This window comes from Poromitra crassiceps, assembly GCF_964638095.1.
Source record: "Poromitra crassiceps genome assembly, chromosome: 13".
Classification (NCBI taxonomy): Eukaryota; Metazoa; Chordata; class Actinopteri; order Beryciformes; family Melamphaidae; genus Poromitra; species Poromitra crassiceps.
Genome location: NC_139644.1, coordinates 13,601,593 through 13,614,092, shown reverse-complemented (window position 1 = coordinate 13,614,092; position 12,500 = coordinate 13,601,593). Strand labels below are relative to the sequence as shown.

At 46.6% G+C, this 12,500-nt stretch overlaps 1 protein-coding gene across 1 annotated transcript in view; it reads left to right on the top strand.

Annotated features, from left to right (window-relative positions):
- Positions 1 to 12,500, top strand: part of prkar1b (protein kinase, cAMP-dependent, regulatory, type I, beta) — a gene marked incomplete at its 3' end in the record, with an annotated part of 135,738 nt that overhangs the window by 81,920 nt on the left and 41,318 nt on the right. Inside the window, exons 6-7 of the mRNA XM_083649089.1 lie at positions 1,671 to 1,717; positions 8,198 to 8,356. Coding sequence (XP_083505215.1) covers positions 1,671 to 1,717; positions 8,198 to 8,356 — 206 coding nt within the window. The remainder of the gene's footprint in view (positions 1 to 1,670; positions 1,718 to 8,197; positions 8,357 to 12,500) is intronic.

The following is a 12,500-nucleotide window of genomic DNA, read 5'->3' as shown; positions in this document are numbered from 1 at the left end:
GTCTGTGTGTTTCTCTGCACGCTGTAGACCTGTCTGTGTTTCTCTGCATGCTGTAGACCTGTCTGTGTGTTTCTCTGCACGCTGTAGACCTGTCTGTGTGTTTCTCTGCACGCTGTAGACCTGTCTGTGTGTTTCTCTGCACGCTGTAGACCTGTCTGTGTTTCTCTGCATGCTGTAGACCTGTCTGTGTGTTTCTCTGCATGCTGTAGACCTGTCTGTGTGTTTCTCTGCACGCTGTAGACCTGTCTGTGTGTTTCTCTGCACGCTGTAGACCTGTCTGTGTGTTTCTCTGCACGCTGTAGACCTGTCTGTGTGTTTCTCTGCACGCTGTAGACCTGTCTGTGTGTTTCTCTGCATGCTGTAGACCTGTCTGTGTGTTTCTCTGCATGCTGTAGACCTGTCTGTGTGTTTCTCTGCATGCTGTAGACCTGTCTGTGTGTTTCTCTGCACGCTGTAGACCTGTCTGTGTGTTTCTCTGCACGCTGTAGACCTGTCTGTGTGTTTCTCTGCACGCTGTAGACCTGTCTGTGTGTTTCTCTGCATGCTGTAGACCTGTCTGTGTGTTTCTCTGCACGCTGTAGACCTGTCTGTGTGTTTCTCTGCACGCTGTAGACCTGTCTGTGTGTTTCTCTGCACACTGTAGACCTGTCTGTGTGTTTCTCTGCACGCTGTAGACCTGTCTGTGTGTTTCTCTGCACGCTGTAGACCTGTCTGTGTGTTTCTCTGCACACTGTAGACCTGTCTGTGTGTTTCTCTGCACGCTGTAGACCTGTCTGTGTGTTTCTCTGCACGCTGTAGACCTGTCTGTGTGTTTCTCTGCACGCTGTAGACCTGTCTGTGTGTTTCTCTGCACGCTGTAGACCTGTCTGTGTGTTTCTCTGCACACTGTAGACCTGTCTGTGTGTTTCTCTGCACGCTGTAGACCTGTCTGTGTGTTTCTCTGCACGCTGTAGACCTGTCTGTGTGTTTCTCTCACGGCCGAGGCCTTGTTCGCCCCACTGTGTTTCAGAGTTTCCACTATTAAGTCATAAACATCATTAATGAACGGTGCTGTTGCTGCTGCTGCGTTCTGCTGAGCGGGCCTGTTTAACACAGGCATTGGCAGGCCCGGTCCAATATGGCTTCTGGACCAGGCAGCACCAGGTTTGATGCCTGGTGCCCCCAAGCTGTCAGAGGCCCGTGTTGTTTTATATACTGTAGGCCCACGGAAACAAAGACAGCAAGAAAATCATACTGTGTGTGTACATACATTCTGTGTGTGTGTGTGTGTGTGTGTGTGTGTGTGTGTGTGTGTGTGTGTGTGTGTGTGTGTGTGTGTGTGTGTGTGTGTGTGTGTGTGTGTCTGTGCACACTTCTATCTGGATACACACATCATACACACGTTCACAATCATTTCCTGCTTGCTCGCTATAGTGCCCCCAGCTGACATCAGCAGGCCCAACAGTAGAAGTACAGAAGTGGGGATCCAGTGTTTGACAAATGAGTGTAAATCTCTTAATGCGGTGCGTTTCCCTCAGCCCTTTCTCCCTTTAATGGTTTAGAAATCCACCTTGGAGAGGCCGAGCGAGGAGGGATTAAGAGGCAAAGTAAGCTTTCCTGTTGGTGGGAAGCCAGCAGGTCTTTTCCCTGTTCAGCTTCTCTCTCTCTCTCTCTCTCTCTCTCCCCTCCAGGCGACGAAGGGGACAACTTCTACGTGATTGACCAGGGAGAAGTGGACGTAAGTGGTCGACAACACAACACGCGCACACACACTCACAAAAACACACGTTCAGTCTCCTCTTACAGTCAGTTGAGGCCACGTTCCTTCTCAGTGAAACACATTATCGTGTGCGCTCTGGTGGCTCACCTGGAAGCACGCGTACGACGGAGGATCGCTCCTTTTTTTGCGGCCGACACGGGTTCAAATCCGACCCGAGGTCCTTTGTCGCATCTCATCCCGTCTCTCTCTCCCCACCTTTCCTGTGTGCCTACTGTCCTATCTAAATAAAGGCAAAAATGCCCCCCCCCCCAAAACAACAACAACATAGTAAACCTCACAATGAAATTAAAAAGGACTTTTCCACCTTCTTACCTAATTTTCCATGGTTTCTTTTGTGTTTTTTTGGTATGTTGGACCAATTTAAATCAATAAAAAATGTATAAAAAAAAATCCATGTCATATACTGCCCCCCGCCCCTTTTCTTGCACTAAATGCCTAAATGCCCCCCCCCCCCCCCGTGCTTTGGCTTTGACTTGAAATACGTCATACAGACCAGAGGCCTTCAAAGGGGCAGACTTGTATCATCTATCTTCTGTGTAACATCAGTGTTAGGAGAAGGTGTATCTTCTGTGTAACATCAGTGTTAGGAGAAGGTGGATGTGTATCTTCTGTGTAACATCAGTGTTAGGAGAAGGTGGATGTGTATCTTCTGTGTAACATCAGTGTTAGGAGAAGGTGGATGTGTATCTTCTGTGTAACATCAGTGTTAGGAGAAGGTGGATGTGGGCCTCAGTGAGAGAAAAGCCAGCCTTCTCTGATCACGTCGAGACAATGTGTCCTGCACTCACAATAGGCAGCTTGTATTGTCTTGGATCGCCCTCATGTTTTCTTCACCCCCAAAGTCCGGTTCTGCTCCGATGGCAATCTGAGCGCGACGCCGTGGACTTCCACAGCGCTGTGACGGCTGTGATGGCTGTGACGGCGGCCGCAAGAGAGAAGCGCTTTTGTCTCAGCGGCGCAGAGCGACAGAGTTAAGTGGAGAGATAAAACAGCGCTGACGGAAAGTCAAACAGGAAGCGACCTTATCGACTTACGCCGATTAGACGGCAGGTAAGAGGAGAGGAGCAGGTGGGCAAGCTTGGCCGAGCATGCCGGAGAGCCCGGTCTGACTCTCAGCGAGAGAGAGAGAGAGAGAGAGAGAGAGAGGGAGAGAGAGCCTGGTCTGACTCTCAGCGAGAGAGAAAGGGAGAGAGAGAGAGCCTGGTCTGACTCTCAGCGAGAGAGAGAGAGAGAGAGAGAGAGAGAGGGAGAGAGAGAGAGCCTGGTCTGACTCTCAGCAAGAGAGAGAGGGAGAGAGAGAGAGCCTGGTCTGACTCTCAGCGAGAGAGAGAGAGAGGGAGAGAGAGAGAGAGAGAGAGCCCGGTCTGACTCTCAGCGAGAGAGAGAGAGAGAGAGAGGGAGAGAGAGAGAGCCTGGTCTGACTCTCAGCGAGAGAGAGAGAGAGAGAGAGAGAGAGAGAGAGAGGGACAGAGAGAGAGCCTGGTCTGACTCTCAGCGAGAGAGAGAGAGGGAGAGAGAGAGAGAGAGATAGAGCCTGGTCTGACTCTCAGCGAGAGAGAGAGAGAGAGAGAGAGAGAGGGACAGAGAGAGAGCCTGGTCTGACTCTCAGCGAGAGAGAGAGGGAGAGAGAGAGAGAGAGGGACAGAGAGAGAGAGAGATAGAGCCTGGTCTGACTCTCAGCGAGAGAGAGAGGGAGAGAGAGAGAGAGAGGGACAGAGAGAGAGAGAGATAGAGCCTGGTCTGACTCTCAGCAAGAGAGAGAGAGAGAGAGAGAGAGAGAGAGAGAGAGAGAGAGAGGAGGAAGTGTCAGACTACTACCAGAGGAGATGGTGCCTTGATAGAAAGGCAGTGTACTGTATAGTAAACGTCATCACATCCACTTTTGAGTCACGTCTTCAGATGTGATAAGATGAGAAAGGGCCTCTTTATAACTGGCCACCATTCATTGTTTTCTCTCTCTCTCTCTCTCTCTCTCTCTCCCCCGCTATCTTCAGGGCAATTCTAAGTAGGTTTTGTTTAAGCTGCGATAAGATGGCTGATAGCGTGACTCTCACAATAGAGGCTTTTTAGCGGGAGAGACCACTAATCTGGTTATCTCTGGCTTGGATCTTGTTTGTCTCACAAAACACGTGTTTTTACACCGCACATCCGTCCTCCTGACTCGTCTCTAATCTGACTTCAAACCGTCCTATTTTGGGGCTAATTCGGTGCAGTAGAGACAACTTTTCTCATGCTTTTCTCACATCTTACCCCCTTCCTTAGTTTTGTCCCTGACCCAAATTGATATCAGAAGATCCACGGCTCCTCTGGTCCCCCAGTGCTCCAGCTGCAACATCCCTCTCATCGTCGGCTCTAATCTCCTCCTCCACTGCGATGCGCTGGAGGTGGTCCTGCTCTCTCCAACGGGACGTCATCTTCACTCTGGCCGCCACCGGAGAATCTCAGGCATCCGCTCCCACAGCCAAGACCCTGTCAGAACTGCCTCCCAAGGCGGGCCAAGACCCCCTATCTCCAGCCTCACTCCCCCCCCCCACTCAACCTCTCGCTGCTCCCTCATCATCTGTCTCTCCTTCAGCTCACCCCTCCATCTTCACCGACAGCAGCCGCCGTGTCCCAGCCAAGGTCTGCAGCAGTCAGCCGCTCGAAGCTCAGTGCCAAGGTTATTAAAGTGTGGAGATGATGCCTCTCATTAGGCAGGAGTGTCAATCTCACCGCCACTGATGTTAACACATCGGTCAATATGTTTACATCACTGAGGATTCTCTCTCTCCGCCCAAACAGAGCTGTCTTGTGAGCGAAGGTCATGTGCTTCTTTACCTTCATGCAGGCAATGATCTGTTAAGAGTAGTCCCTCCGTTTCTTCTGTTGGAAAATAACTCATTTTGGAGTGAAATCTTTCAATGTTTCCAAACAGACAAACACACGCAAACACTCTCTCCCTAGGTAACCTTTCTCTGAGAGGATTCTCTCTCTCTCTCTCTCTCTCTCTGTCTCTGTCTCTCTCTCTCTCTCTCTCTCTCTCTCTGTGTCTCTGTCTCTCGCTCTCTTGCTCGCTCTCTCTCTCTCTGTCTCTGTCTCTCGCTCTCTTGCTCGCTCTCTCTCACACACACACACACACTCTCACACAGCCCACAGGCATGCACACAGAAACACACTCCCAACGTAACCACAAACAGAAATACACACACACAGCGACAGCGCCTGCTCGTCCTCCAGCGTCTTGGGTGATTTGTTGCTTCTTAATTCCCACCAGACACATACAGCTTTACTGTCAATATTCTTCCAATCACAAACACACACTGACATAGTGACATAGCCACATGTTGAGAATGGACGACTGCTGCTAGACGACAGACAACAACACTTGAGCTGTTTTGGCGTCTTTGTCTGATGAACTCAATCATACCCTTTTCACTCTTACTGACTCGATAGAAAATGGCTGTGTGCTGCTCTTCTCTAGTCGTGTTTCCCATCAACGTATTTTGCAAAATTTTGAAAAAACACCCTCAATTTGGCAAACACTCGCTTGAGGTGGTTTTTGCCTTTTTCGAAAATCAGTTCACGCACAAAATGGGAGATGGACACACGCTTTCTGAATAAGTTTATTAACTTTAATTTATTAATTACATTAATTTATTTAACTCGCAAGACTGACACGAGCTGGCAGTTTGCTATGTGTTCTGCTTGGCGCCTGACCAGCCAATAATCCTGCATCAGATCACATGTTCTGGATCCTAAAGAGGTAGATCAATAATCCTGCATCAGATCACATGTTCTGGATCCTAAAGAGGTAGATCAATAATCCTGCATCAGATCACATGTTCTGGATCCTAAAGTGTTGCATCAATAGAGAGCTCCAGGAACGAGTCCGGAAATCATCGATGCTAACAGCCCTGGTTCTTCACAGTTTTCGCCTATGGGAGTTTTGAATGGGTTTTTGGCGCGATGCTTCTAATAATCTCTCTGGGCAACGCTGGCTTAATCAAACGCGAACCAGTGTTTAGTAACATCATCTTCACACATGAAGACCACTTTTATGAGTTTTGAAGCTTTTATGTGCCGTTAAAAGGGTGGCTAGCTAGCAAACGGCTAAATGAGACTACAATGTCGACACGGATATTATACGTCATCACGAGTGAACGCGGAAATTCTTTCTCTCGCAATCAATGCGTGGACGCCTATGCGACACTGTGTGTAGTTCTGGATTAGCTTAGCACGAGCTTTTTACCTCTAGGGCTCGCAGTTACGCTTCAAAACTCATGAAAGTGGTCCTCATGTGTGAAGATTATCCTGCTGAACCTTGGTTCGCGTTTGATTAAACTTGCGTTGCCCACAGACATTATTTGAAGCATCGCGCCAAAAACCCATTCAAAAATCCCATAGACAGAAACAGTGAAGAACCAGGAAGTTCGGGACTTCCGCATTCAGCCTACAAAAATACGTCATCCCTGGAGCTCTCTATAATCCTGCATCAGATCACATGTTCTGGATACTAAAGTGTTGCATCAATAATCCTGCAGCAGATCACATGTTCTGGATCCTAAAGAGGTGGATCAATAATCCTGCAGCAGATCACATGTTCTGAATCTTAAAGTGTTGCACCCACAGGCTCTCACTCTGTCCCTAAAATACCTATTGCATTCCCCGAACTGTTTTGTGCATCTCGTTTCCCAGAGATATGGCGAGCGTCGTGCGCAGTTCTTCTGTTATATTGGCCGTAATATTTACTCATCACAGCCAGCCAGACAGAAAGAAATATGGCCACCAGCAGATTACATGACATAATTATTAGGCTACTTCTCTGATGGCAAGTAGCCTAACCATTGGAAAGCGCTCACTCTCTCTCTCTCTCTCCCTCTCTCCTTGTCTCACCCCCAGGCCCATACACAGCCTAATTATTTGCTTATCAGCCATTAATGGAGACTCGCCTGATTAGAATTTTAGGAATGCCGACTTTTGCAAAGGTCACTTAGGATTTGCCCAAAAGCCGGATGGAAAGATAATACTGATGTAATGCTTTCAAAGCAGCCATATCACGGCCTCGCTCCGCTTGGCCCTCTGCATCTCTTTGAAAGCTCTGCTGGTCCACAGTGAGGGATGAGTCCCTCGTGGTCCACTGTTAGCCTTCGATAGCGGCTTGCAACAATCCTCGCTATTCATAACGGCCACTGGGGGGCTACTCTGGGGACAACCCCCCCCCCCCACACACACACACCTCCCTCTCCTCCTTTCTCTCTGTGTTATTAAGTCAACAAGTGGATAGTGTGTCCAGTCGACAGGTGAAACTGTAACGGCCCCACACAGCCTGAAGGAGGCTCGCTGAGGTCGTATTGTCCGTACAGTTATAGTAACCGGCCCTAAATACAGCGTACACGTGTGGCTGTGGGCGTGTGCGTAGGCGTGCCGTGTACGTATTGGTGCACATATGTGACCATGCGTGTGAGAGTGGTTGTGGGCGTGTACGTATGGGTGCATGTATGTGTCATGTGACCATGCGTGTGAGCGTGCGCGTGTGTGTTTTAGATCCGAGATAAGACCCTCAAAGTCCAGCGCAGCTTTCCGTCCTCCCATCACTCCCGAATCAAAGGGAAGCCCCCTCGACAAGACAAGGCAGGGGGAATAAAGGGGGTGGATGGAGAGATAGGAGGGGATAGAAGGCCTTTTAGAGGCTCTCCTCCCAGGGCTTAGTGGGGATCAAATGCTTAGGGGCAAGCCTAGCGAGCCTATCAAACAGCCCCGGAAACCCTGCAGGGGGAGAGGGAGAGGGGGGCAGAGGAAGGGAGGGTGTCTGGGGATGGAGAGAGAGGTTGGGCCATCACAGCAGCAGTGGCAGAATGCAGGAGAATGCAGACGGAGACGAAACACAAAGAGACAGAATGAAAGTCAAATGGATGGAAAGGCTGGAGGCACAAGCAAATAAGCAGTAATGCAACTTGAAGCAAGAGATCTGGGAGGGAATTTGTGCAGCCGGTCAGCTCAGTCCACAGCAGCCGGGGGGGGGGGGAGGCTTAGGAGCCTCTGGATTTGACCCCGTAGAGTCTTATGGTCCATGGTGACGGTGTTGTGTTCGCACCCATGAGACCACCTGGAGCCCCGTCTAGCCTCAGCCTCACCACTACCGTCTGACCGCTTATCTGCGCTTTGTGGGCCAGGCTTCACATAGGATTGACTGCATTTTAACTGTGAGATCTAGCTTCAGCTAACAAAAGTCTCAATTAAAGTCTTCAATTAGCCATTCGGTTCCATGCAATATTGTCCATAATTCTTTTCAAATGTGTGATTCTGAATTTTCCATGTGAGGTTTTGAATTTTAATAAAACAACACAACATAACATGTCACATTATCACCCAATCGTCCTATACACAACAACCATGAAGTGAAGAAAGCTCATATCAGGCCCTGTCAGTCACTCTGTTTGTGTCGTGCTCTGTGTGCAGGTGTATGTGAACGGGGAGTGGGTGACCAGTATCGGAGAGGGGGGCAGTTTTGGAGAGCTGGCCCTGATCTATGGGACCCCCAGAGCCGCCACCGTCAAGGCCAAGACCGACCTGAAACTGTGGGGCATCGACCGAGACAGCTACCGTCGCATCCTCATGGTATGAACCTCCACTGACCGACGCATCCTCATGGTATGAACCTCCACTGACCGACGCATCCTCATGGTATGAACCTCCACTGAACTGACGCATCCTCATGGTATGAACCTCCACTGAACTGACACAGATTGATTGTTGAAGAAATCTCATTTTTAAATGCAGGCGTGCTGCACGTACTGCACTGCGAGCGTATTGCACCATAGCATCGTAGTTGGATAGCAGCTACTTGGAATTGAAATGGTCCATTTTTCAGCTGCCAAAATGTATGCTCTCTAGCAAGCAGATGTTTGAGATTTGTGTAACAATATGTCTATTCTGTTCAGAGAGAAGATGCTGCAATCGCTGCTGTAGTAATAGTGGAGGATAAAAACCTAAGACACAGACAAGGAGGCAAAATAAAACAGACGAGTCATAAAATCATCAGATTTGAAAAGAAAGCAGATAAAAACAAGTTGGTGTATAAAAACCAATACAGTATAGGAAAATATAAGATTTTGAGGGAAATAAAAGGCAGTTTAAAGGAAATTAAAACTCAACAAAAATAAATAAAATAAAAACATCTAAAAAGGCTGTCAGATAAAAGTATCAGCCAACCTGATTAATTCCAGAGCCTCGACTTCCAGGGCCTTGACTGCAAATGCTCTGTCAAAGTAGGTTCCGGCTTGTACTGCACTAAGAGTTCACATAATATAGAATTAAAAATTCCAAAGCAACGAATCAGGGTTATCTAGAACATAACTAGCCAATCACAGCATACAAACAAGGGCTTTAACTGCTGAATACTGGACAGCCATTGGATCCAGTATTCGTGATGTCATGAATCATGCTAGTTGAAAATGACCTTTTCAGTGAGCTCAGAGAAACGTTCCACTTTCAGCAGATGATTGTGAAAACAGCCTTCTAGTGTCAAACTGCACATACATCATTCTGCACAGTGAAGCTCAAACATATTTTTTGACTTTAGCGGGTATTTAAAATCAATTCTAAAACCTACTGGTAGCCAGTGTAAAGAAGCTAAAACAGGAGTGATGTGATCACGCCTGTTGGTTCTGGTTAAAAGCCTTGCAGCAGAGTTCTGTACAGTCTGGAGTCGATTAATAGATTTTTGGTTCAGGCAAGTAAAAAGACTGTTGCGGTAATCCAGGCGTGATGAAATGAAGGCATGTAAAATGATTTCTGTGTCTTTAAAAGTTCAAATAGATTGTATTTTTTAAATATTAAATTATATGATAAATTAATAAAATAAAATAAAATTATAAAAGTTCTTTGACATCCAGCCTTTAACATCACAAATGCAATCATGAAGAGAACTCAGCCGGGCAGGTACATCTGTGTTTCATCGGCATAAAAATGAAAGGAGACACCATGTCTCAGAACAATGTGCCCAAGGGGTTTCGCATGTATAAAGCAAATCAAATTGGTCCCAAAACTGACCGCTGTGGCACACCATACTTAACAGAGGAAAATGAAGAGACATAGTTACCGGTATTCACAGACACGCAGAACCCCAATAAGATGAAAACCATTCTACAGTAGAATAGATATCCCCACCCAGTGCCTCAGTCTAACAGGATGCTGTGATCAATTGTGTCAAACGCTGCGCTCGGGTCCAGGAGAGTACAAGGACTGAGCACATGCCATCAGCAGGGTCCAGGAGAGTACAAGGACTGAGCACATGCCATCAGCAGGAGAGTACAAGGACTGAGCACATGCCATCAGCAGGGTCCAGGAGAGTACAAGGACTGAGCACATGCCATCAGCAGGGTCCAGGAGAGTACAAGGACTGAGCACATGCCATCAGCAGGGTCCAGGAGAGTACAAGGACTGAGCACATGCCATCAGCAGGGTCCAGGAGAGTACAAGGACTGAGCACATGCCATCAGCAGGGTCCAGGAGAGTACAAGGACTGAGCACATGCCATCAGCAGCAGCCATTAAAAGGTCATTGGTAACGTAGGGCAGTCTCAGTGCTACGGTACTTCCGAAAGCCAGATTGAAACAAAATCCACTACAGAGAGAAATTGCTTGGACAGTATTTTTTTTATATATATATAAAAGGTAACTTGGTCTCTGTAGTTTTGAGGGAGGGAGGAATCCAGTCCATTCTTATTTATTTTTATCAGTGTCTTCTCACAAGCTGTTTTAAAATAACCAGAGACACAACCATTAGACCAGGAACTGTAAAAAAGAGAAGCGATCCCAGATCCCATTACTTTGAGTAAAAACGTTGTTGGTACAGTATGACATCAAGAGGGCTGGAAGACATTCATACTGTAGTAAAAACGTTGTTGGTACAGTAAAGACATCAAGAGGGCTGGAATACATTCATATGTGATACCATTTCTAACAGTTCAGACAAGGTGATGAGATCAAACTGATTCAAACGATCTTGTAAGGACATCAGAGTAAGTGACATTGGGGGTAATAGAGGCTGTAAATGACTCCACTTTATCAGTAAAATAAGATAAAACCATCTCACAGTCAGCGTCACTTTCAACTGGGACACAAGGAGGGGTTGGATTTACCAGCTGGTTAACAGTTACTTTTTTTTTTAGTTTAGTTTAGTGTACCGGTATTCGTTTTTTGACAGGGGCCATGAACAACAATCGTTGGGCAAGAATTTAGCTATAGCTCATTTGCATCTGCCGTCCTTGGGCAAGGAGAAAAATGCAATACACAATACAACAGCAATACAATACAAACCATTAAAAACAAGACATTCAGTACAGTTTATAGACAGTACATGTCATGAAACATATCAAGCTACAGGTATATACAGATCAATAATAATGTTGCCAGGAATTCCAATGGCGTCGCCTGTTTTTTTTTTTTTTTTTTTTTTTTTTACACCACACCCAATTTAAAACTATGGAAGAGGATTAGGGCCACATGTGAAAAAAATTATTTGAGTTCTGAGTTTAAGGGTGTTTTCGTAGCTCGTTTGCTTTGTTCTGATTCAGGGGCTTAATTGATACAATTGTTGCATTTGTGCCTTGATTTGTTTGTGTTCACACGGCCACAAATCAAACGGTCCAAATAGGGTTGCCAAACCTCTTGGATTGGCCAGGAGACTCTGGTAATAATAGCCTCCTGGGATGGAAAAAATAATTCACTGAGATTTTATAAGATTATAAGAATGTGTGTGTGCGTTGGGTAGGCCTGCGTTGGGTAGGCCTACGCTGTACGCCGGGTGTGCAAAGACAAGACATACAGAGAGAGAGAAAGCGGAAGGGAGAGCGAGAGTTTATATTTATTCATTTATTTGTCCGCCCCCAATAAAAAAATCTCTGGTAATTTGGTAAAGATAAAACAAGACCCTTGCAACTTCTGCCGTTACTGTCATGGAGACTCGAGAGGATTATGCATATGAACGCCTGTCAGGACTAAAATATGAATAAATAATTAAATAATACGGATATTTTGAGGATGACACTGAAATCAGACAATCATCACGGAAGAAGGCGGGCTCTGATGAGACCACGACTTGTTTTCATTTGCCATACAGTATGAGAACAGTTGGTCCAGTCCAAACTGATGATGATTGCAATCATGCAAAATCCCCAAAAGCTGATCCAGGCAAACGCTAGTTTCACAAGTCGCCAAAAACAGGATGTGAAGAATGAAGATGTTGTTTTTGACCATAAAAATGCTCGGTCTGAGGCCATTACGCACAGCGCAGCTGGATACGGGAGCGGACCGAGACAGCCGTTTCTTGGCGATCTCGGCACGCTTGTCTTGCCCCGCATCTGAGTGGGAAAAATGCTCCCTGTTTCGGAAACAACTGCTCCAAATGAGACAGGTGTGAATACATCCTAAGTCAGAATTCTGAGAATAAAGTTAGAATTCTGAAAATAAAGTCAGAATTCTGAGAAAGAAGTCAGAATTCTGAGTTTAAAGGTCAGAATTGGAAAAAAGTCTGAATTGATGTGATCAATGATGTCACTAGAGCAATTGTGACATCATCGGTGAGTGACGTCATTAGTGATGTCATCAGTGATGTCACTCGAGCAATTACAATCTTACGTCAAGCAAACAAAGGTCGGGAACCGCTGCACTACACAAGCATGCTTAAAATACACACAATAAATATACTGTATACGTAGTTTACGCATTTTCTCTTATCTGTGGTCCTTCAGTTGCAACAA